Consider the following 22,484-nt stretch of genomic DNA (forward strand, 5'->3'; position numbering starts at 1 on the left):
CGCCGCCGCCAGTCAAAGCGGTTGTGGGCGCTGATTGGTCGGCGCCGCCAGCTGCTCCGGGTTCATTCACCATTTTGTCGGGTTGGAGTAAAAGGGCTCCGGCGGCGGCGGACGGGCCGCAGGTACCGGGGGGGGGGGGCGGGGGGGGGACACGAACAGGGGGACCCCCCCACAGCGGGGGGGAGGGGGATCAGCACCCCCCGGGGGGGGGCGGGGAGGGCGGGGGGGAGGGGGTCGTGACGTGTCACCCCCCCCCCCCAGGGTGTCAACTCCCCCCCCCCTCCCCCAATGGGTGCAACCCCGAGGGTGCCGGCACCCCCCCGCCATCGCACATGGGCGGTTCCACGCCCCCCCCCCCTTGGGGTATCGCCCCCCCCCCCGGATGATGCGTCCCCAAATTTGGGGCTGTCAGGGTGTGTGTGTCCCCCCCCCCCCAAGCTGCGACTCCCACCCATGGGTGCTGCCCCCCCCCCTCCCCAAAACCCCCCCTGGGGGTTGTTGGGGGTTTTTTTTTGGGGGGGGAGGGGGCGTCTCCAACTCCTTCCCCCCCCCCCCCCCAAACTTTTCTAACCCCCCCTCTCCCCGCAGGACCCCGCGGCGGCGCCCGGGCCGGCGGGAGGACGATGAAGCCGGCGAGGAAGGCCGGCGGCTCCTCCTCCTCCTCCTCCTCCTCCTCCTCCTCTTCCTCGGGGGGCCGCGCCGGCCCCCCCCCGCCGAGCCGCCCCAAGGCCCCCAAGCGCCGGGAGGGAGGCGCCGGCGTCGAGGAAGACTCCGGCGAGGGCGGCGACGGCACGGCCGAAGGCTCCGTCGGCGTCGTCCCGCCGCCGCCGCCCTCCTCCTCCTCCTCCTCCTCGTCCCCCTCGTCCTCCTCCAGCCCCCCCCAGGGGGGCCCGTCTCTCCCCGAAGCCCCCCCCCCCCAGCCGCAAGACCACCACCTTCAAATCGCGAGCCCCCCGCAAAAAACCCCGCGGCGGCCGGCGAAGCCGCCGGCTCCGGCGGCGCCGGCAGCGGCTGCTCCAGCACCGACACGGCCAGCGAACACTCCGCCGACGAGGGGGGGCCGCCGGCCGCCGACCCCCCCACCCGCCGCCCGGCGAGGCCGTTTTCCGGCGCCTGCGGTGCCAGCGGGTGCTGGCGCGGCGCGACGGCGTCTTCCAGCCGGCCGTGGTGAAGCAGATCCGGCGAGGGCAAGACTTGGGGGTCCAGTTCGCCGGCGACCGCGGCGTCACCTACCTGGAGGGCTGTTTTTTGGGGGACCCCCCCCGACGTGGTGCTGGACGCCACCCCCCCCGCCGGCGCCTTGGGGGTGGGGACCCCCGTCTGCGCCCGCCTGGACCCCGCCGAGACCCTCTACCGCCAAGGGACGGTGGTGGAGGTCAGCGCCAAACCCCCCTCGTACCGCGTCCGCTTCGCCCCGCCGCCCGCCGCCCCCCCGGTCTGGGTGCCGCGATCCGGCCTCCGCCTCCTCCGCCCCCCCCTGGTTCCCCCAAAACGAGCCGGACGCCGGCCGCACCGAGGAAGAGGAGGACGCCGCCGCCGCCGACCGCCCCGAGGAAGACGACCGCGCCGCCGCCGCCGCCGCCGCCGCCGCCCCGCCGCCGAAGCCGCCGGAGGATACCGAAGTCTCGAAGCTCAGCGCCACCGGCCCCCCCGCCGCCCGCCGCCCCCCGCCGCCGCCGCCGCCGCCGCCGCCGCCGCCCTCTCGCCCCGCCGCTCCCCCCCCGCCGGCGAGCGGCCCCCCCGCCCGTCCTCCGGCACCCCCCCAACCCAAATACAAGAAGGGCGACGTCGTCTGCACCCCCAACGGCATCCGGAAGAAGTTTAACGGCAAGCAATGGCGGCGCCTCTGCTCCCGCGACGGCTGCACCAAAGAGTCGCAGCGCCGCGGCTACTGCTCCCGCCACCTCTCCATGCGCACCAAGGAGCTGGAGGGGCTCCCCGAAAACCGCGGGGGGGCGGCCGGCGCCGCCGCCGCCGGCCGCCGTCGGGGGGGGGGCCCCCCGCTGCCGCCGCCGCCTCCCGCCGCCCGCGCCGCGGGACCCCCGGCGCCGACTTCGAGTGGGACGAGACCTCGCGGGAGAGCGACGGCGACCCCCGGCCGCGGCTGGGGGGGCCCCCGGCCGCCGCCGCCGCCGCCGCCGCCCCGCCTCACCCCGGCCCGGCGGATTTATCCCGCTTCGAGTTCGACGAGTGCGAAGCCGCCGTCATGCTGGTGTCGCTCGGCAGCTCCCGCTCCGGGACCCCCAGCTTCTCGCCCGCGTCCACCCAGTCGCCCTTCTCGCCCGCCCCCTCGCCGTCCCCCTCCCCGCTTTTCGGCTTCCGACCCGCCAACTTCAGCCCCGTCACCGCCTCCCCCCGCGCCCGCGGGCGACACCTCAGCGCCGGCACCCCCCGGCCGGGCGAGGGGCTCAGCCCCCCGCCGCCCCCGCCCCCGCCCCTGCCGCCGCCCCCGCCGCGCCCGCGGCCCCCCTCCGGCGTGCCCCCCGCTTTCCAGGCCGGCCTGGCCTTCACCGTCCCGCTCAGCCCCGGGAAGCGGAAGGCCGAGCCCCCCGGCGAGGGCCCGGATGGCGCCGGGGGGGGCGGGGGGCGGCGTTTTCCGCGCCCTCTCCCCGCTTTTCGCCCCCCGCTCCCCCGCCGGGCTGACGGCCGACCCCGGCCCGGGGGCGCGGCGGGTGCCGGCGGTGCCGCGGGGGTCGCCCGTCATCGTGCGGAACCCCGAGGTGCCGCTGCCGGACCCCCGCCCCCGCGCCCCGCCCGCCTCCTCCCGCCCCCGCCCCAGAAGCCGCCCCCGCCTTTGGCCGCCCCCGTCCCCATCAACGCCGGGCGGCTGCGGCCCCCGGCGCGGCCCCCCCCCCAAAGCGGGGCCCTGCCCGCCGCCCCGCCCGACAGGGCCGCCCCCCTGCCCCGCCCGCCGGCGCCCGCTTTCGGGGGGCCCCCCCCCTGCACCCCGTCGCCTTCCACCCCTCCCCCGCCGCCCTCCTCCCCCTCCTGGTCCCCGGAGATTACGGGGCCCCCCCGGCCCCCCGCAAGGAGATCGTCATGGGGCGCCCCGGCACAGGTACGGGGGGACGGGGGGACGGGGGGGACGAGGCGGGGCCGGGCGGGGCCGGGCGGGGCCGGGCGAGGGCGGGGCAGGGCGAGGGCGGGGCAGGGGGAGGGCGGAGGGAGGTCGCCGGCGCGTTGGCGTGAGGTCGGAGCCGTGTCGGAGCCGTGCGACGGTGAGGGTGGCACCGTGTACGCAGTGAGGTCAGAGCCGCGTCGGAGTGAGGTCAGAGCTCTGTCAGGGCCATGTCGGAGTGAGGTCAGAGCCGTGTTGGAGTGAGGTCAGACCTGGGCCGTGTGACAGTGAGGTCAGAGCTGTGTGATGGCTGCGTCAGAGTGAGGTCAGAGCTGCGTCAGAGTGAGGTCAGAGCTCTGACGGGGTGAGGTCAGAGCTGAGCCGTGTGACGGTGAGGTCAGAACTGTGTACGGAGTGAGGTCAGAGCCGTGTCAGAGTGAGGTCAGAGCTGTGTCGGAGTGAGGTCAGAGCTCTGACGGAGTGAGGTCAGAGCTGAGCCGTGTGACGGTGAGGTCAGAACTGTGTACGGAGTGAGGTCAGAGCCGTGTCGGAGTGAGGTCAGAGCTCTGACGGAGTGAGGTCAGACCTGGGCCGTGTGACGGTGAGGTCAGAGCTGTGTCACGGCCGCGTCACGGCGAGGTCACGGCCGCGTTCCAGGGTCGGTGCCTCCTCGGGGCGAGTTCCCGTCGGCGGGGCGGGGCGGCGGGGCGGGGCGGCACGCGGGAGGGCGGCGTCGCGACGTCGTCGTCGTCGCGACACCGCTCCTGCCGTCGTGACATCACCCGCCCCGCTACAGCCGCCTCACCGGCTTTCCCGGGCCCCCTCGCGGCCCCTTTCGCCGCGGCCGCCGTGACGTCACGCCCGCGTCACGGCGGCGTCACCGCACCCGCTCCGCTCCGCGGCGGCGGGCGTGGCCTCGTGTGGGCGTGGCCCGGCGAGGGCGGGGCGCGGGAGGCGTGGCCCGCGGCGGGGAAGGAAGGGAGGGGGGGGGCGGTGCCGGGGCGTTGGAAGCGCCCCGCAATTTGCATACGGGCGGGCGCCGGCCAATGGGCGTCGGCGGGCGGCGCCTGCGCGGCACCGTGGGGGGGGGAGGAGGAGGAGGAGGAGGAGGAGGAGGAGGGGGGGGGGCGGCCGCCCTTTGCTGGCGCGCGGCGGGCGCGGGCGGAGGCCCCGGCCCCGGTTCGGTTCCCCCCGGTTCCTCCTTCCCCCCCCCCCCCCCCCTCCCGGTTCCTTCTCCGGTAAATCTCCCCCCCCCCCTCCCCGTAACCCTCCCCTCTCCTTCCTCCTCCTGAATCCCCCGGGTCCCGCCATGTCCTCCACCGCCCTCCCCCCCGCCACGGCCCCGCGGAGAGGCCTCGGCATGTTCGGTCAGTGCGGGGTGAAAGGGGGGTGGGGGGGGGGGTCGGGGAGGGGATGGAGGGTGTCGGGGAGGGGATTTGTGAGGGGATGTTGGGGTCGGGGAGGGGTTTGGGGGGGTCGGGGAGGGGATGGAGGGGTTGTGAGGGGATTGGTGAGGCGGCGAGGGGATTTGTGAGGGGATGTTGGGGGCCGGGAGGGGTTTGGGGGGTCCGTGAGGAGATTTGAGGGGGTCTGTGAGGGGATGTTGGGGGCCGTGAGGGGATTTGAGGGATTTGAGGGGGGCTGTGAGGCGATGGGAGGGTCTGTGAGTGTATTTGTGAGGAGATGTTGGGGTCCGGTCCGTGAGGGGTTTGGGGCGGTTCGTGAGGTTTGAGGCGTTGTGAGGGGATTTCTGAGGGGATGTTGGGGGCCGTGAGGGTTTTGGGGGGGTCCGTGAGGAGATTTGAGGGATTTGGGGGGGGGTCTGTGAGGGGATTTGAAGGGTTTGGGGGGGTCTGTGAGGCGATGGGAGGGTCTGTGAGTGTATTTGTGAGGAGATGTTGGGGTCCCTGAGGCGTTTGGGGCGGTTCGTGAGGTTTGAGGGGTTGTGAGGGGATGTTGGGGTCCGTGAGGGTTTTGGGGGGGTCCGTGAGGAGATTTGAGGGGGGCTGTGAGGGGATGTTGGGGTATCTGAGGGGATTTGGGGGGTCCGTGAGGAGATTTGAGGGGTTTGAGGGGGTCTGTGAGGCGATGGGAGGGTCTGTGAGTGGATTTGTGAGGAGATGTTGGGGTCCGTGAGGGGTTTGGGGCGGTTCGTGAGGTTTGAGGGGTTGTGAGTGGATTTGTGAGGGGATGTTGGGGGCCGTGAGGGGATGTTGGGGGCCGTGAGGGTTTTGGGGGGGTCCGTGAGGAGATTTGAGGGATTTGAGGGGGGCTGTCAGGGGATGTTGGGGTATCTGAGGGGTTTGGGGGCTCCGTGAGGAGATTTGAGGGGGTCTGTGAGGTGATGGGAGGGTCTGTGAGTGCATTTGTGAGGAGATGTTGGGGTCCGTGAGGGGTTTGGGGGGGGTCCGTGAGGAGATTTGAGGGGTTGTGAGAGGATTTATGAGGAGATGGTGGGGTCCATGAGGGGATTTGAGGGGTTTGGGGGGGTCGGTGAGGGGATTTGAGGGGTTGTGAGGGGATTTGTGAGGGGATGTTGGGGTCTCTGAGGGGTTAGGGGGTGTCTGTGAGGGGATTTGAAGGGTTTGGGGGGGTCTGTGAGGGGATGGAGGGGTTGTGAGGGGATTGGTGAGGCGGCGAGGGGATTTGTGAGGGGATGTCGGGGTCCGTGAGGGGTTTGGGGGCGTCGGTGAGGAGTTTTGAGGGGTTTGGGGGGGTCTGTGAGGGGATGGGGGGGGCCGTGAGGAGATTTGAGGGGTTGCGAAGGGATTTGCGAGGGGATGTTGGGGGCCGTGAGGGGTTTGGGGGCATCGGTGAGGGGATTTGAGGGATTTGAGAGGGTCTGTGAGGCAATGGGGGGGGGTCTGTGAGTGGATTTGTGAGGGGATGTTGGGGTCAGGGAGGGGTTTGGGGGGGTCTGTGAGGGGATGGAGGGGTTGTGAGGGGATTGGTGAAGCGGCGAGGGGATTTGTGAGGGGATGTTGGGGGCCGTGAGGGGTTTGGGGGGCTCCGTGAGGAGATTTGAGGGGTTGTGAGGGGATGGTGGGGTCTGTGAGGGGATTTGAGGGGTTTGGAGGGGTCTGTGAGGCAGTGGGGGGGTCTGTGAGTGCATTTGTGAGGGGATGTTGGGGTATCTGAGGGGATTTGAGGGGTCCGTGAGGAGATTTGAGGGATTTGAGGGGGTCTGTGAGGCGATGGGAGGGTCTGTGAGTGGATTTGTGAGGGGATGTTGGGGTCCGTGAGGGGTTTGGGGGGGTCTGTGAGGGGATGCAGGGGTTGTGAGGGGATTTGTGAGGAGATGTTGGGGTCCGTGAGGGTTTTGGGGAGATTTGTGAGAAGATTTGAGGGGTTTTGGGCCTGTGAGGGGATGCGTGTGTTGTGAGGGGATTGGTGAGGGGATTTTGGGGTCTTTGAGGGGTTTGGGGGTTCTGTGAGGGGATTTGTAAGGGGATGGGGGGGTCTCTGAGGGGTTTGGGGGGGTCTGTGAGGGGATGGGGGAGGCTGTGAGGGGATTTGTGAGGGGATGCCGGGGTCCCTGAGGTGTTTGGGGGGATCCATGAGGAGATTTGAGGGGTTTGGGGGGGTCTGTGAGGGGATGTTGTGGTCTGTGAGGGGATTTGGGGGGTCTCTGAGGGGATTTGTGAGGGGATTTGGGGGTCTGTGAGAGGATTTGTGAGGGGATGTTGGGGTCTCTGAGGGGTTTGGGGGGGTCTGTGAGGGGGTCTGGGGGGTCGTGAGGGGACTTGTGAGGGGACGGTGGGGGCCGTGAGAGGTTTGGATGGTCCACGAGGGGATTTGGGGGGTTATGAGGGAACGTTGGGGTCCGGGAGGGGATTTGGGGGGATCCCAGACCCCTGGATCCTCCTGGGGTGGGGATTTACCAGAGGATTTGGGGGGGGGGGGAGGGGCCTGTGAGGGGTTTTGGGGTGTTCTGAGAGGATTTGGAGGGGTGCTGTGAGGAGATGAAGGGGTTATGAGGGGATTTGTGAGGGGATTTGGGGGGTTACGAGGGGATTTGGGGGGGGTCCGGACGCCTGGGTCCCCCTGGGGGCGATGTGGGGTCTGGGGGTGGGGGTGTCTCTGAGGGGACGGGGGGATTTGGGGGGGTCTGTGGGAAGATTTGGGGGAGGGGGGGCGGCCCAGATGCCTGGGTCTCCCCGGGGGTGTGAGGAGATGCGGGGGGGGGGATTTGAGGAGATTTGGGGGGGAGGTTGGGGGCGGGGGCACCTGGGTGTCATCCCCACCCCCTCCCCCCAAGCTGTGAGGGTTTTTTTTTGGGGGGGGGGGAGGGGGTCCTGGACCCCCGAGTCCCTTGTGGGGATGGGGGGGGGGGGGGGGGGGGGGGGCGGAACCAGGCGTCCAGGTCCCTTTGTGGGGGGGGGGGGAGCCGCTGTGAGGGGCTGTAGGGGGGGCGATGTGGGGGTCCCGGACACCTGGGCCCCCCCCGAGGACCGTGGGGCGTGGCCGGGCGTGGCCGGGCCTCAGTTTCCCCTTGGGACCCCCCCTCCTCCCCGCCTCCCCCCAACCTCCGCGCGCCGTGGGGCGTCCGGAGCGGAGGAAGCCGTGAAGCCGACGCTTCCCGGCAAAACCGACCGCGACCGCGGCACCCGGAGCCGGCACCGCCCCGGGGCGTTCGCACACGCGTGTGCCCCGGCCGGGGGCACGGCTGCTGCGTGGCGCAGGCGTGCGGGGACGCTCGCGGCGGGTCACGCGGCCACGGGACACGCGTGTAGGGACGCTCCCGTGTCGCACGCCTGCGTCACGGTGCTCGCGGCGTGGCGCACGGCTGCCGGGCGCGGGGATGCTCCGTGTCGCACGTGTGTGTTGTGATGCTCGGGGCGTGTCGCGCGTCCACGGGACATGCGTGTAGGGACGCTCCCGTGTCGCGCACACATAGGGGCGTGTCGCGTGGCCACGGGACACGCGTGTAGGGAGGCTCTTTGCGTCCCACGCGCGTAGCGACGCTTCTTGGGCGTTATCAGCACGCGTGTGCGACGACGGCTTACGTGGCGCGCACGCGTAGCGCCGCTTCTGGGGTGCAGGACACGCGTGTAGCGACACACGTGTGTTGCACACGTGTCGGGACGCTCCCGGGGCGGCGCGTAGTTCTAGGGGATGTGTGTGATGATGCTCCCGCTGTGCGGCACGCGTGTGATGCTGTGTCACGTGTTGCACGCGTGTAGCGGCACGTTACGTAGTTTGAAGGCACGTGTGTAACGACGGTTCTCGCGTTGCACGCGTGTCGTGCTGCTCCTGGCTCGTTACGTGCTTGCGAGAGTAATTACGGTTCGTGTGTTACATACGTGTGACGGCACACAGGGTGCACAACACGCCCCAGGGCACGCGTGTGACGGCGGTTCACGCGCTGCACACGTGTAGTAACGTTGTGGCGCGTTACGTAGTTGTACAACAGGCGCGTGAAGACAACTCGCGTGTCACACGCGTGTAGCGATCCTCAGATCGTGTTAGAGCTTGAAAACACGCAGACGTGCCGACTGTCCACGCGTCACACGTGTAACGCACGTGTCGTACGGCGCCGGAACACACGTGCGATGAAGTTTCGCGTGTAACGACGCTCCCGGCGCGCAACGCCTCTCTTAACGCGCGCGCGTGTGCCGAGATCCGGTTCGCGTCCTGGCCGCGCGCGAGGGTGGACGACACGGCTCTGACACGCGTGTGCCGCCGGACGCCGCCGCCCGCCGCGATCACGGGTGTCTGGGGGGAGGGGAGGGGGGGTGTGTGCGGGGGTCGCGGCCCCCGTGTCACCGCCTGTGTGTCCCCCTCCCCCGCAGTGTGGACCAACGTGGAGCCCCGCTCGGTGGCCGTCTTCCCCTGGCACTCGCTCGTCCCCTTCCTGGCCCCCAGCCAGCCCGACGCCTCCCCCCAGCCCCCCCAGGGCCACCAGCCCGTCAATCACCCCCCCCGCTGCCAATCAGAGCAAAGGTAAGACACCCCCCCCCCCCCCAAAAAAAATAATATTTTTTTGGGGGGACGCACCGCACCCCCCCCCCACGTGACACTTTTATCTCGCCCGCCGCCCCGTTCGGTCTCTCAGAGCCCCCCGAATCGGCGGCCGTCGCCCCCGAGCTGGCGGGGGGGCCGGAACCGGGGCGTTGCGGGGGGGGCGACGCGCCCTCCCAGCCCCCCCCCCGCCGCTCCCCCCCGCGCCCCCCGTCACCAGCGTGGCCCCCCCCGGACCCGAAGAAGAACCCCCGGGTCCCCCCCGGCTGGACAGCGAGACCGAGAGCGACCACGATGACGCGTGAGTCAAGGAGGGGGGCGGGGGGGGGCTGGTTTTTTTGGGGAGGGGGGGGGTTTTTTGCCTCGCCGCCCCCCCCCCCCTCCTCACTGATTTTTTTTTTGGGGTGTTCCCCCCCCCCCCCCTCCAGGTTCCTGTCGATCGTGGCCCCCGAGCTGCCGCTGCCGCTGGGCCCGGGGAAGCGCCGGACGCAGTCGCTGAGCGCCCTGCCCAAGGAGCGGGAGGGCGACAAGGAGGGGCGCAGCCCCAGCAAGGTAAGGGGTGGGGGGTCACGTGACACACACCCACCCCCCCCGTGGGGGCAGAGACCCCCCCCCACGGGGGCAGAGACCCCCCCCGTGGGGGCACAGCACCCCCCACCGTGGGGACATGGACCCTTTTATAGGGACACAGGCCCCCCCCCCAGAGGTGGTTTGTTCCCCCCTGTAGTGGGAGTGACCCCCCCGCCACCGGCACATGGTACAGCCCGGCCTTTTTTTGGGGGCGGGTGGGGTGCAGAAAGAGGCGGGGTTACACGGAAGGGGTGTGGCCAGGCCCCGCCCCTGGGTGCAGGAGGGAGAAGCGGTGTGTTGCTGCTCCACCGCGGGGGGGCGTGGCTATGGAGAGGAGGTGGCTCCGCCCGGGGGGGTGTGGCCCGACCTTGACCCCACCCCCAGCACGCCGGCCTTACCCTGACCTTTGTGTGGGGTTCCCTTTGGCCACGCCCCTACCATTGGCTCCTCCCTCTTTTGGGGGGGGCGTGGCCACCGCTGGCACCACCCCCAGCCTTTTGCCTCCCCTCACTGCTCTAAGGGCTGTGCCGGCCCCCTCCCCTCGGCTCCGCCCCCAAGGGGCGTTGCAAGCCCTTAGCCCCTCCCACCGGGCCGTACCCACACCCCTCCCGAAGGGGGCGTGACCAGCGCCGGCCCCGCCCCCGCGGCGGCTTCAGCCCCCCTCCCCTTCCCCTTGCAGGGGGGCAGGGTGTGTCTGGGCGTGTCCCTCTCTGAGCCCGCCCCCTGCCCCTCCCTCCTCCCCCCCCCCCGCAGCGGGAGAAGGACCACATCCGGCGGCCCATGAACGCCTTCATGATCTTCAGCAAGCGGCACCGGGCGCTGGTGCACCAGCGGCACCCCAACCAGGACAACCGCACCGTCAGCAAGATCCTGGGCGAGTGGTGGTACGCGCTGGGGCCCCGCGAGAAGCAGAAGTACCACGACCTCGCCTTCCAGGTGCGGGGCCGGGCCGGGGGGGGTGGTCTGGGGGGAGATGGAGGGGTGCGGGGGGGGTCCTGGGGGGAGATGGAGGGGTTCGGGGGGATCCTGGGGGGGATTTGGGGATGCTAGGGGGCATCTGGGGGGAGATTGAGGGGTTTGAGGGGATCCTGGGGGGAGATGGAGGGGTTCGGGGGGATCCTGGGGGGGATCTGGGGATGCTAGGGGGCATCTGGGGGGAGATTGAGGGGTTTGAGGGGATCCTGGGGGGAGATGGAGGGGTTCGGGGGGATCCTGGGGGGGATCTGGGGGTAGATGGAGGGGTTTGGGGGGATCCTGGGGGGGATCTGGGGGGAGATGGAGGGGTTTGGGGGGGTCCTGGGGGGGATTTGGGGGGAGATGGAGGGGTTCGGGGGGATCCTGGGGGGAGATGGAGGGGTTTGGGGGGATCCTGGGGGGGATTTGGGGATGCTAGGGGGGATCTGAGGGGAGATTGAGGGGTTTGAGGGGATCCTGGCAGGGGTCTGGGGGGAGATGGAGGGATTTGGGGGGATCCTGGGGGGGTCTGGGGGAAGATTGAGGGGTTCGAAGGGATCCTGGGGGGAGATTGAGGGGTTTGAGGAGATCCTGGGAGGGGTCTGGGGCTCCTGGGGGGGATCTGGGGCTCCCGGGGGCATCCTGAGGGGGATTTGGGGATCCTGGGGGGAGATTGAGGGGTTTGAGGGGATCCTGGGGGGGGTCTGGGGGGAGATTGAGGGGTTTGAGGGGGTCCTGAGAGGGATTTGGGGATTCTGAGGGGGATTTGGGGCTCCTGGAGGAGTCTTGAGGGGGATTTGGGGGGAGATTGAGGGGTTCAGGGGGATCCTGGGGGGGATTTGGGCCTCCGAGGAGGGTCCTGAGGGGGGTTTGGGGGGGTTGAGGGGATCCTGAGTGGAATTTGGGGACCCTGAAGGGGATTTGGGGCTCCTGGAGGGGTCCTGAGGGGGATTTGGGGGGAGATCAAGGGGTTTGAGGGGATCCGAGGGGGATCCAGGGACCGTGAGGGGAATTTGGGGCTCCCGGGAGGGTCCTGAGGGGGATTTGGGGATCCTGGGGGGGATTTGGGGGGGAATCGAGGGGTTCAGGGGGATCCTGAGGGGGATTCAGGGACCCTGAGGGGAATTTGGGGTTCCGGGGGGGTCCTGAGGGGGCGTTCAGGGGGACCGAGGGGTTCGAGGGGATCCTGGGGGGACTCAGGAGGGGGATTGGGGGGGGGGGTCAAGGGGTTCGTGGGCACCCGGGGGGGCTGCAGAGGGGGATTGGGGGGGGGGGGTCTGGGGGCCGCCACGGGGGTGGGGCACGATGGGGGCTGCCGGGGAGGGGGCTCTGACCCCCCCCGGCCCCCCCCCCAGGTGAAGGAGGCGCATTTCAAGGCCCACCCCGACTGGAAATGGTGCAACAAGGACCGCAAGAAATCCAGCTCGGAGGGGGGCCGCGGCCCGGGGGGGGCCGGGGGGGGCCCCAAGGAACCCCGCGAGCGCAGCGCCTCCGAGAGCGGCCCCCCCGCCCCCCCGCCAGGTCAGAGACCCCCCCCGAAACCCCCCAAATCCCCTCGCTAGACCCCCCCACCCCCCCCACTGACTCTTTTTCTGTGTGTCGTTCCCCCCCGCCCCAGGCGCCGCAGACCCCCCCGGCCTCCCCGAAGGCAAAACGGGGCCGGGGGTCCCCGGGGAGCGGGGGGGGCCGGCGGGGGGGGGCGCGCAGCACCCCCGCCCTCGCGCCTTCTCCCACAGCGGGGTGCAGGGGCTGGAGGGGGGGGGCGACGCCCACGGCCACGCCCTGCACGAGCTCAGCCAGGTACGGGGGTGGGGTGGGGGGGGGCGTGGGGGGTCCGTTGGGGGGTCGCATCGCCTCAACGCTCTTTTTTTTTTTTTTATCCCCCCCCCAAAGATGTGCTCGGGGCAGCCCCCCTACGGCGGTGCCAAAGCGGGGGGGCCCTACGCGCCCCCCGCCCCCCGGCCGCCCCCCCCGCCGCCCCCCCCCGCTGCCGCCCGCCCCCCCCGCCCGCAGCGGGCGGCCAGCGAGGAGATGACGAGCGACGAGGAGCGGATGGTCATCTGCGAGGAGGAGGGCGACGATGACGTCATCGGTGAGGTCACGCCACGCACCACCCCGCCCCCCCCCCCCGCGTGTCTGGGGGTGCCCCTCATCACGATATCGCCCCCCCCCCCCCCCCGACAGCGGACGACGGGTTCCCCCCCCCGACCGACATCGACCTCAAGTGCAAGGAGCGGGTGAGCGACAGCGACTCCGACGGCTCCTCGGGGGACGACAGCAAGGTGGGGGCACTGGGAGGGACTGGGAGGGACTGGGGGGGACTGGGAGGGGGCTGGGGGGGCACTGGGGGCTGGGTTGGGGGTTCAGGGGAAGTTGGGGAGGTGGGCTGGGGGGAATGGGGGTATGGGGAGGCTGGACTGGGGGATACTGGGGCGTACTGGGAGGACTGGGGACTGGGTTGGGGGTACTGGGGGGCACTGGGGGCCATGGGGAGGCTGGGCTGGGGGATACTGGGGGATACTGGGAGGCTCTGGGGGTTTGGGGGGGGCACTGGGAGGCACTGGGAGTACTGGGGACTGGGTTGGGGGTTACTGGGGGGCTGAGCTGGGGGGTACTGGGGGGCACTGGGGGCCATGGGAGGCTGGGCTGGAGGGGAATGGGGGATACTGGGGGGCACTGGGAGGCTCTGGGGGACTGGGTTGGGGGTACTGGGGGGTACTGGGGGGTACTGGGGGGCACTGGGGGACTGGGTTGGGGGTACTGGGGGGCACTGGGGGGTACTGGGGGGGCACTGGGGGACTGGGTTGGGGGTACTGGGGGGCACTGGGGGGCTGCATCGGGGTCACTGGGGGGCTGTGGGGCCGAACCATTGGGCGGGGGGGGGGGGTGTCTCTGTGGGTGCCCCCCCCGACACCCCGTCCTCACCCCCCCCCCAGACGTTCCCACGGAAGCTGTTCCCGCCGGCGCTGCCCCCCCGCCCCCCCCCGGAGCTGGAGCCCCCTCCCCCCGAGGCGCCCCCCAACCCGCCCCCCCCTTACAAGGGGTCGGCGCCCCCCGCCCCTCCCCCCCAAAAACGCTTCGAGGCGGCCCCCCCCCCCCCCCTCCCGCCGCAAACGGGCCGACAGCGCCGGCGGGGGGGCAGGGGGGGGCCCCGAGGCGCCGGGGGGGGCACCCCCCCCCCCCGGAGCAGCGGGGGGGTCCGGCGGGGGGGGTCGCCCCGCTCCGGCCCGGCGTGTCCCCCCCCGACGGCAAAGCGGGGCCGGGGGGGGGGGGAGCGCAAACCCCAACACCCCCCCGGGCCGGCCTCGGGGGGGGGGGGCGGCGGCGGCGGGGGGGGGGTGGGGTGGCGGGGGGGGGGGGGGGGCGTGGTGGCCAACCTCGTCCTGGGGGGCTGCGGCGGGGGGGGCGGCGGCGGGGGGGGGGCGGCGGGGGGGGCGGGGGGCCGGGCCCCCCCCCCCTCCTCCTCCGTCACCCTGCTGCCCCCCCCGGTGCAGTTCATCGCCCAGCCCCACGGCGCGGCGGCGGGGGGGCGGCGGCGGCGGGGGGGGGGGCGGCGGCGGCGGCGGCGCAGGCGGCGGGGGGGGGCCCCAACGGCCCCCTCCCCCTCGGCATCCTCCAGCCGCCCCCCCCCGCCAAGGGGGGGCCCATCACGCAGGTGCAGTACATCCTGCCCACCCTCCCCCACGGCCTGCCCCTGCCACACCCCAAGGCGGGGGGGCCCAACGCCCCGCCCACCGCCGCCCCCCCCGGACCCCCCCCCACCGCCGCCGCCGCCGCCGCCCCCCCCCGCCGCCGCGCCTCCATTTCGCGCTGCCCCCCAACAATGGCAAAGTGCGGGCGGCCCCCGGCGCCCCCCCCGGCTCCTGCACCCCCAAAGGTAAGGGGGGGGCTGGGGGGGGCAGGGCGGGGCGTGTCACACCCCACCCACACTCCCTGCGGCCCCCCCCCCCCCCCCCCCCCGCAGCCCAGGCATCGTCCCCGGGGCAGGCGCCGGGCCCCCCCCCTCCTACCTGGGAAAGTGTTGGTGCCTGTGGCCCCGCCCGGCCCCACCCGCGCCCCGCCCGGCCCCGCCTTGCCGCCTTTCGCCCACAGCGCGGCCCCGCCCTCTGGCAAGGTAGGTCCCCCCCTCCCCACCCCGATCGTGCGCGTGTGTGTCTCGTCCCCCCCCCAAAATCCCCCCTTTAACGCCCCCCCCCCCCCCCCCCAGATCATCCAGCTGAGCCCGGTGCCGGTCGTGCCCCCCGGCAGCCCCGGGGGGGGCGCGGGGGGGGGGCCGCCGGGGCAGCCCCCCAAAGTGCTGCTCCCCTCCTCCGCCCGCATCGCCTACGTGGCGCCGGGGCCCCCCCTGCACCCCGCCCCTCCCCCCCCCCGCCGCCGCCGCCGCAGCCCCCCCCGCGCCCCCCCCGCCCGCCGCCGCCTACGTGCAGCCGCCCGTCGCCCTCGGCTTCACCGCCATCGGCCCGGGGGGGTCGGCCATCGTCCAGCCCCTCCTGCCCGGTAACGGGGGGCGGGGGGGTATTTTGGGGGTCGGGGGGGGGCATTTGGGGGTCCCGGGAGGGGGGGTACGTGGGGGTCTGGGGGGGCATTTGGGGGTCCTGGGGGAGGTATGTGTGGGTTTGGGGGATATTGTAGGGCTTCAGGGGGGTACATGGGGGTCCCGGTGGGGTACATGGGGGTCCTGGGGGCTATTTGGGGGTGGTGGGGGTACATGGGGGTCCTGGGGGCTATTTTGGGGTCGTGGGGGGGCGGTTGGGGGTCCCAGACGGGTACTTGGGGGTCCCGGGGGGGATATTTGGGGGTGGTGGGGGTACATGGGAGTCCTGAGGGGGGCATTTGGGGGTCCCAGAGGCATTTGGGGGTCCCGGGGGGGGACATGGGGGTCTTGGGGGGGTATGTGGGGTCCTGGGGGGGCATTTGGGGGTCCTGGAGGCTATTTTGGGGTCGTGGGGGGGGTGGTTGGGGGTCCCAGATGGGTACTTGGGGGTCCCGGGGGGGATATTTGGGGGTGGTGGGGGTACATGGGGGCCCTGGGGGTGCATTTGGGGGTCTCATTCCCACCCCCCCACCCCCCCCCCCAGGGCAGAGCTCGCTGCTGGCCCCGGGCCCGGTGGGCGTGTCCCCGCTGCCCCCCCCCCCAGCTGCCCCCGGCCTCGGGGGGTCCTGTCATCGCCGCCATCTACCCGGGGCCCTCGGGCTCCGCCCCCGGCTCCGCCCCCACCCCCGGATTGGTCTACAGCGTGGCGGGTGCCGCCCCCCCACCTCCCGCCGCTGCCGCTGCCCCCCCGGCCCCTCCCATCCTGCCCAAGGGAGGCCCCGCCCCTGCCCAGGGTGCCCCAGGTATGGTGATGGTGGGGGGAGGAGCTACGGGATGGGCGGGGCTTGGATGGGAGGGGGCGGGGCCGACGGAGGGCTAGGGGCGGGGCTAAGCGGGGGAAGGGGCAGCTGGCAGGGGGTGGGGCTAAGGTGAGTGGGTGGAGCTAATGGACAGAGGTGGGGCTAAAGGGGTGTGGTGAGGGAGAAGGCAGGTGGTGAGTGGGGCTATAGGGCGGGGCTAAGGTCAAGGGGCGTGTCCTCGGTGAGGGGGCGGAGCTCTGGCAGGTGGGAAGGGCTGAGGGTAACACTGCTGGGGAGGGGGGTGTGTCTCTGTACGGCGCATGCAAATGAGGGGGCGTGGCTGCAGCACCACACCCACCCACCCCCTCCCCTTTTTCGCAGCCCCCCTGAGCTTCCCCCCGGCGCCGGCGCGGCCGCCCCGCCCGCCCCCGAAGCCCCCCCAGAAGGTGAAGGCCGCCATCGCCAGCATCCCCGTCGGCTGCTACGAGGGGCCGCCCCCCCCGCGGCCCCCCCCGGAGCCCCCCCGCCCCCCGCCGGAGCCCGCCCCTCCCCCCCCTTCCTCCTCCTCTTCCTCCTCTTCCTCCTCCTCGCCCCCTCCCCCCGCCGGCGACTGGGACGCCGCCCCCGCCGCCGCCGCCCCTCCCCCCTCGGCCCCCCCCTCCCCCCCCCGGCGCCGAGGCCTGGAGCCAGCGGGACCCCGGCGAGGAGCTGCCCCCCAGCCCCGCCCCCGCCGAGACGGTGAGTCGGCCCCTCCCCCCCCGCGCCACCCCCTAATTAATTAACCCCCCCCCAGTGTTAATTAATGGCATTCTCCCCCCCCCCCTCCCCTCCCCCCCCAGGCCGCCAAGTTCCCCGAGTGGCGAGCGCCGCCCCCCGAGAGCCGCCCGGACCCCCCCGCCCCTCCCCCCGCCGGCCCTTCGTCTTCCTCCTCCTCCCCCCCCGCCCCCCCCGAGGGGCCCCCCCGTGCCGCCGCCCCTCCCCCGCCGGCCCCGCCCCCCGCCGAGGAGCGCAAGGAGGGGGGGGCGGGGAAGAAAGTGAAAGTGCGGCCGCCCCCCCTGAAGAAAACCTTCGACTCGGTTGACAAGTGAGTGGGGAGGGGCGGGGTCAGGGTTTGGGGGTGGGGTCACAGAGCTGGGGCGGGGCCAGAGTGAGGGAGCTGGGGGGTGGGGTGATGGGGTTCAGGGTGAGGTTTGGGGGGTGGGGCCATGGTTTTGGGGGTGTGGCCAGGGTTCTGGGGGTGGGGGCAAGGCCTGGGGGAAGGGCTGTGGGCGGGGCTGCAGGCCCATCTCAGGCTCCCCCCTTGGGTCAGACAGCTGTGGGTGGGGCTATGTGGCTGTGGGCGGGGCTAGGGCTCCATCTCAGGCTCCCCCCCCTTGGGTTGGATAGCTCCCCCCCCTTGGGTTGGATAGCTGTGGGCGGGGCTATGTGGCTGTGGGCGGGGCTAGGGCTCCATCTCAGGCTCCCCCCTTGGGTTGGATAGGTGCAGGCGGGGCTGTGTGACTGTGGGTGGGGCCATGGGGCTGTGGGCGGGGCTATGGCCCCATCTCAGGCTCCCCCCTTTGGTCAGACAGCTGTGGGCGGGGCTATGTGGCTGTGGGCGGGGCTAGAGCTCCATCTCAGGCTCCCCCCCTTTGGTTGGATAGCTGTGGGCGGGGCTGTGTGGCTGTGGGTGGGGCCATGGTCCCATCTCAGGCTCCCCCCTTGGGTCAGACAGCTGTGGGCGGGGCTAGGGCTCCATCTCAGGCTCCCCCCTTGGGTTGGATAGGTGTGGGTGGGGCCGTGTGACTGTGGGTGGGGCCATGGGGCTGTGGGCGGGGCTAGGGCTCCACCTCAGGCTCCCCTCTTGGGTCAGACAGCTGTGGGCAGGGTTGTGTGGCTGTGGGTGGGGCCATGGGGCTGTGGGTGGGCCTGCAGGCCCATCTCAGGCTCCCCCCTTGGGTCAGACAGCTGTGGGCGGGGCTATGTGGCTGTGGGCGGGGCTAGGGCTCCATCTCAGGCTCCCCCCTTGGGTTGGCTAGGTGTGGGCGGGCCCGTGGGGCTGTGGGCGGGGCCATGGGGCTGTGGGCGGGGCCAGGGCTCCATCTCAGGCTCCCCCTTGGGTTGGATAGGTGTGGGCGGGCCTGTGGGGCTGTGGGCGGGCCGGGCCAGGGCTCCATCTCAGGCTCCCCCCTTGGGTTGGATAGGTGTGGGCGGGGCCATGGGGCTGTGGGCAGGGCCATGGGGCTGTGGGTGGGGTCATGGGGCTGTGGGAGGGGCCAGGGCTCCATCTCAGGCTCCCCCCTTGGGTTGGATAGGTGTGGGCGGGCCCGTGGGGCTGTGGGCGGGGCCATGGGGCTGTGGGCGGGGCCAGGGCTCCATCTCAGGCTCCCCCCTTGGGTTGGATAGGTGTGGGCGGGGCTGTGTGGGTGGGGCCACGGAGCTGTGGGCGGGGCTGCAGGTCCATCTCAGGCTCCCCCCTTGGCTTGGATAGGTGTGGGCGGGGCCATGGGGCTGTGGGTGGGGCCCCGGGGCTGCGGGCGGGGCCGCAGGTCCATCTCGGGCTCCCCCCTTGGGCGTGAGGGCTCTGGGTGTGGCTGCGGGCGGGTCCGCGGGCGGGTCCGCGCCCCTCCCCCGACCGCGCCCCGTCGTCAGGGTGCTGTCGGAGGTGGATTTCGAGGAGCGCTTCGCCGAGCTGCCCGAATTCCGGCCGGAGGAGGTGCTCCCCTCCCCCACCCTGCAGGCGCTGGCCACCTCCCCCCCGCGCCATCCTGGGCAGCTACCGCAAGAAGCGCAAGAACTCCACGGGTGAGGGGGGTTTGGGGGGGTCCCCCCGCTTCGACCGACACCCCCCCGCCCCCCCCCCCCCCCCAAAAAAAACAAACCCACCTCTTGTCCGTCCCCTCCCCTCCCCCCCCGGCAGAGCTGGAGCCGTCGGCCGAGGATCCGGCGTCTCCCAAGCGGAAGCTGCGCCGGCGCTCCAGCTGCGGCTCCGAGCCCAACACCCCGAAAAGCGCCAAGTGCGAGGGCGACATCTTCACCTTCGACCGGCCCGGTCAGCGCGGGGGGGGGGGACCCCGAGACTGGGGGGAGACCCCCATACTGGGAGAGGGACCCCGATACTGGGAGGGGAGGACCCTAATACTGGGAGGGAGACCCCGATACTGGGAGCGAGACCCTGATACTGGGAGGGAGGACCCCGATATTGGGAGAGGGACCCCAATACCAGGAGGGGAGGACCCTAATACTGGGGGTGGACCCTTATACTGGGAGAGAGGACCCCGATACTGGGGGTGGACCCTGATACTGGGAGGGAGGACCCCAATACTGGGAGAGGGACCCCGATACTGGGAGAGGGACCCCGATACTGGGAGGGGAGGACCCTAATACCGGGAGGGAGACCCCAATACTGGGGGTGGAGCCTTATACTGGGAGGGAGGACCACGATACTGGGAGAGGGACCCCGATACTGGGGGGGGACCCCCGATACCGGGGGGGGAGGACCCTAATACCAGGAGGGAGACCCCAATACTGGGGGTGGACCCTGATACTGGGAGGGGCAGGGTTGGGGGGCAACCACACTGGGAGGGAGGGAGGTTTTGGGGAGGGTGGGGGGCAGCCCCGGGGGTGACACACCCCCTGTTTTGGGGGCGACACCCCTTTTGGGAGGGGATCCACCCCCTTTTTGGGGGGAGACTCCCTGCTTTGGGGATGCCCTGCTCAACTGGGGGGGGGGGGGGGGGGGGCACCTCTGCTGCGTGCCCCTCCCCCCCCCCCCCCCCAATCCTTGGGGCGCCCCCTGACCCCCCCCTTGCCACGCCCGCAGGGGGGGAGGGGGAGGACGTGCTGGGGGAGCTGGAGTACGACAAGGTGCCCTTCTCCTCCCTGCGCCGCACCCTCGACCAGCGCCGCGCCCTCGTCATGCAGCTCTTCCAGGAGCACGGCTTCTTCCCCTCCGGTCCGTCCGCGCCCAAAACGGCCCCAACTCGCCCCAAAACGGGCCCACTTGTCCCCCATGTCCCTCAAATGGGCCCAAAATGGCCCAAAGGGACCCCAAAATGGCCCCACTTGTCCCCGATATCCCTCAAACGGGCCCAAAACAGGCCCAAAGGGACCCTAAAATGGCCCCACTTGTCCCCGATATCCCTCAAATGGGCCCAAAGGGACCCTAAAATGGCCCCACTTGTCCCCGATATCCCTCAAACGGGCCCAAAACGGGCCCAAAGGGACCCTAAAATGGCCCCACTTGTCCCCGATATCCCTCAAATGGGCCCAAAGGGACCCTAAAATGGCCCCACTTGTCCCCGATATCCCTCAAATGGCCCCAAAACGGGCCCAAAGGGACCCCAAAATGGCCCCACTTGTCCCCGATATCCCTCAAATGGGCCCAAAGGGACCCCAAAATGGCCCCACTTGTCCCCGATATCCCTCAAATGGCCCCAAAATGGCCCAAAGGAACCCCAAAATGGCCCCACTTGTCCCCGATATCCCTCAAATGGCCCCAAAATGGCCCAAAGGAACCCCAAAATGGCCCCACTTGTCCCTGATATCCCTCAAATGGGCCCAAAATGGCCCCACTTGTCCCCGATATCCCTCAAATGGGCCCAAAGGGACCTCAAAATGGCCCCACTTGTCCCCAATATCCCTCAAATGGGCCCAAAGGGACCTCAAAATGGCCCCACTTGTCCCCAATATCCCTCAAATGGGCCCAAAGGGACCCCAAAATGGCCCCACTTGTCCCCGATATCCCTCAAACGGGCCCAAAACAGGCCCAAAGGGACCCTAAAATGGCCCCACTTGTCCCCGATATCCCTCAAATGGCCCCAAAACGGGCCCAAAGGGACCCCAAAATGGCCCCACTTGTCCCCGATATCCCTCAAACGGGCCCAAAGGGACCCTAAAATGGCCCCACTTGTCCCCGATATCCCTCAAACGGGCCCAAAGGGACCCCAAAATGGCCCCACTTGTCCCCGATATCCCTCAAATGGGCCCAAAATGGCCCCGTCCCCTTTCCCGTGGCTGTTCCAGGAGCACGGCTTCATCCCTGCTGGTCTGTGAGTCCAAAACAGCCCCAGCTGTCCCCAAAATGGTCCCAAAAGGACCCCAAAATGACCCCGGCTGTCCCCAATGTCCCTCAAACGGCCCCAAAACAGGCCCAAAGGGACCCCAAAATGACCCCAACTGTCCCCAATGTCCTTCAAACGGCCCCAAAACATCCTTGGCTGTCCGCAGTCATCCCTGATGGCCCCAAAATGACCTTGGCTGTCCCCAGTGTCCCTCAAACAGCCCCAAAACAGCCCCATGTGTCCCCAGTCGTTCCCCAATTGGCCCCCTGTGTCCCCAGTTGTCCCCGATGTCCCCCAAAGGGACCCCAAAATGGGCCCAAAGGGACCCCAAAACAGCCCTGTCTGTCCCCAATGTCCCCCAAAGTGGCCCCGTCTGTCCCCAGTCTCCCCTGATGTCCCCCAAATGGCCCCAAAACTGCCCTGGCTGTCCCCAATGTCCCTCAAACGGCCCTGACTGTCCCCAATGTCCCCCAAACAGCCCCAAAACGGCCCCATCTGTCCCCAATGTCCCCCGAAGTGGCCCCGTCTGTCCCCAGTCGCCCATGATGTCCCCCAAACGGCCCCAAAACGGCCCTGACTGTCCCCAATGTCCCCCAAACGGCCCCAAAACGGCCCCGTCTGTCCCCAATTGTCCCCAATGTCCCCCAAAGTGGCCCCGTCTGTCCCCAGTTGTCCCCCAAAACAGCCCCATCTGTCCCCAGTCGCCCATGATGTCCCCTAAACGGCCCCAAAACTGCCCTGGCTGTCCCCAGTCATCCCCCATGTCCCCCAAAGGGACCCCAAAACGGCCCCGTCTGTCCCCAATGTCCCCAAAACGGCCCCGTCTGTCCCCAATTGTCCCCAGTGTCCCCCAAAGCGGCCCCGTCTGTCCCCAGTCGCCCCTGATGTCCCCCAAACGGCCCCAAACCATCCCCAAACGACCCCCAAACTTCCCCAATCGTCCCCCAATGCCCCCCCGGCGCTGACCGCCCCCTCTCGCCCCCCCAGCCCAGGCGACGGCCGCCTTCCAGGCCCGCTTCGCCGACATCTTCCCCACCAAGGTCTGCCTGCAGCTCAAGATCCGCGAGGTCCGCCAGAAGATCATGCAGGCGGCCACGCCCCCCGAGCAGGCCCCGCCCGCCGACCCGCCCGACGCCCCGCCCACCGACGCCAACAGCTCCGCCTCCTCCTCTTCCGCCGCCGCCGACTCCGCCCCCGCCGCCGAAGCCCCGCCCTCTTCGCCCGCCGCGGGGGGCGGTGCCCGCTGAGAGCATTCCAGGCCCCGCCCCCCTCCCCGCCGCCGTGGAGAGGGAGGGGGGGCGGGGCCAGGGGGAGGGAGGGCACGTGACCGAGTTCTTTTAATAACGGTAAATCTTTGGAGATCCCGGCGCCGCCCTCGCCTCTGTCACCGCCCACGGGGTGGGGTGGGGCGGGGGGGGGGGGGGGGAGCGGCGCTGCCATTGGCTGGAGGGAGGAGGAGGGCGGGGTCAAGAACATGGTGGGACCAAGCCGTGGAGACCCACGGAGGGGGTGGGACCGGGATCAGGGGCGAAGGGCCCTAAATCCAACCTGCCGCCGCCGTCCGC

The 22,484-nt window shown here is 71.1% G+C and overlaps 1 protein-coding gene across 1 annotated transcript; it reads left to right on the forward strand.

The window, feature by feature from the left end:
- The first annotated feature begins 288 nt into the window (after positions 1-288).
- On the forward strand, positions 289-22,207 carry CIC (capicua transcriptional repressor). The gene is given in 34 exon segments (XM_049793219.1): positions 289-413; positions 589-1,070; positions 1,073-1,242; positions 1,244-1,644; positions 1,733-1,970; positions 2,060-2,626; positions 2,628-2,858; positions 2,971-3,058; positions 8,851-8,975; positions 8,977-9,001; positions 9,114-9,191; positions 9,194-9,320; positions 9,448-9,571; positions 10,343-10,525; positions 11,899-12,064; positions 12,162-12,343; positions 12,437-12,635; positions 12,728-12,825; positions 13,480-13,626; positions 14,106-14,252; positions 14,513-14,541; positions 14,543-14,657; positions 14,751-14,945; positions 14,947-15,040; positions 15,622-15,668; positions 15,670-15,880; positions 16,259-16,446; positions 16,556-16,615; positions 16,717-16,961; positions 18,509-18,611; positions 18,613-18,661; positions 18,777-18,908; positions 19,680-19,811; positions 21,907-22,207. Coding segments are annotated over 34 exon segments (5,763 nt in total). The 3' UTR covers positions 22,167-22,207.
- The last annotated feature ends 277 nt before the right edge of the window (positions 22,208-22,484 follow it).

Source organism: Accipiter gentilis, chromosome 37 (genome assembly GCF_929443795.1).
Source record: "Accipiter gentilis chromosome 37, bAccGen1.1, whole genome shotgun sequence".
In the NCBI taxonomy this organism is placed as follows: domain Eukaryota; kingdom Metazoa; phylum Chordata; class Aves; order Accipitriformes; family Accipitridae; genus Astur; species Astur gentilis.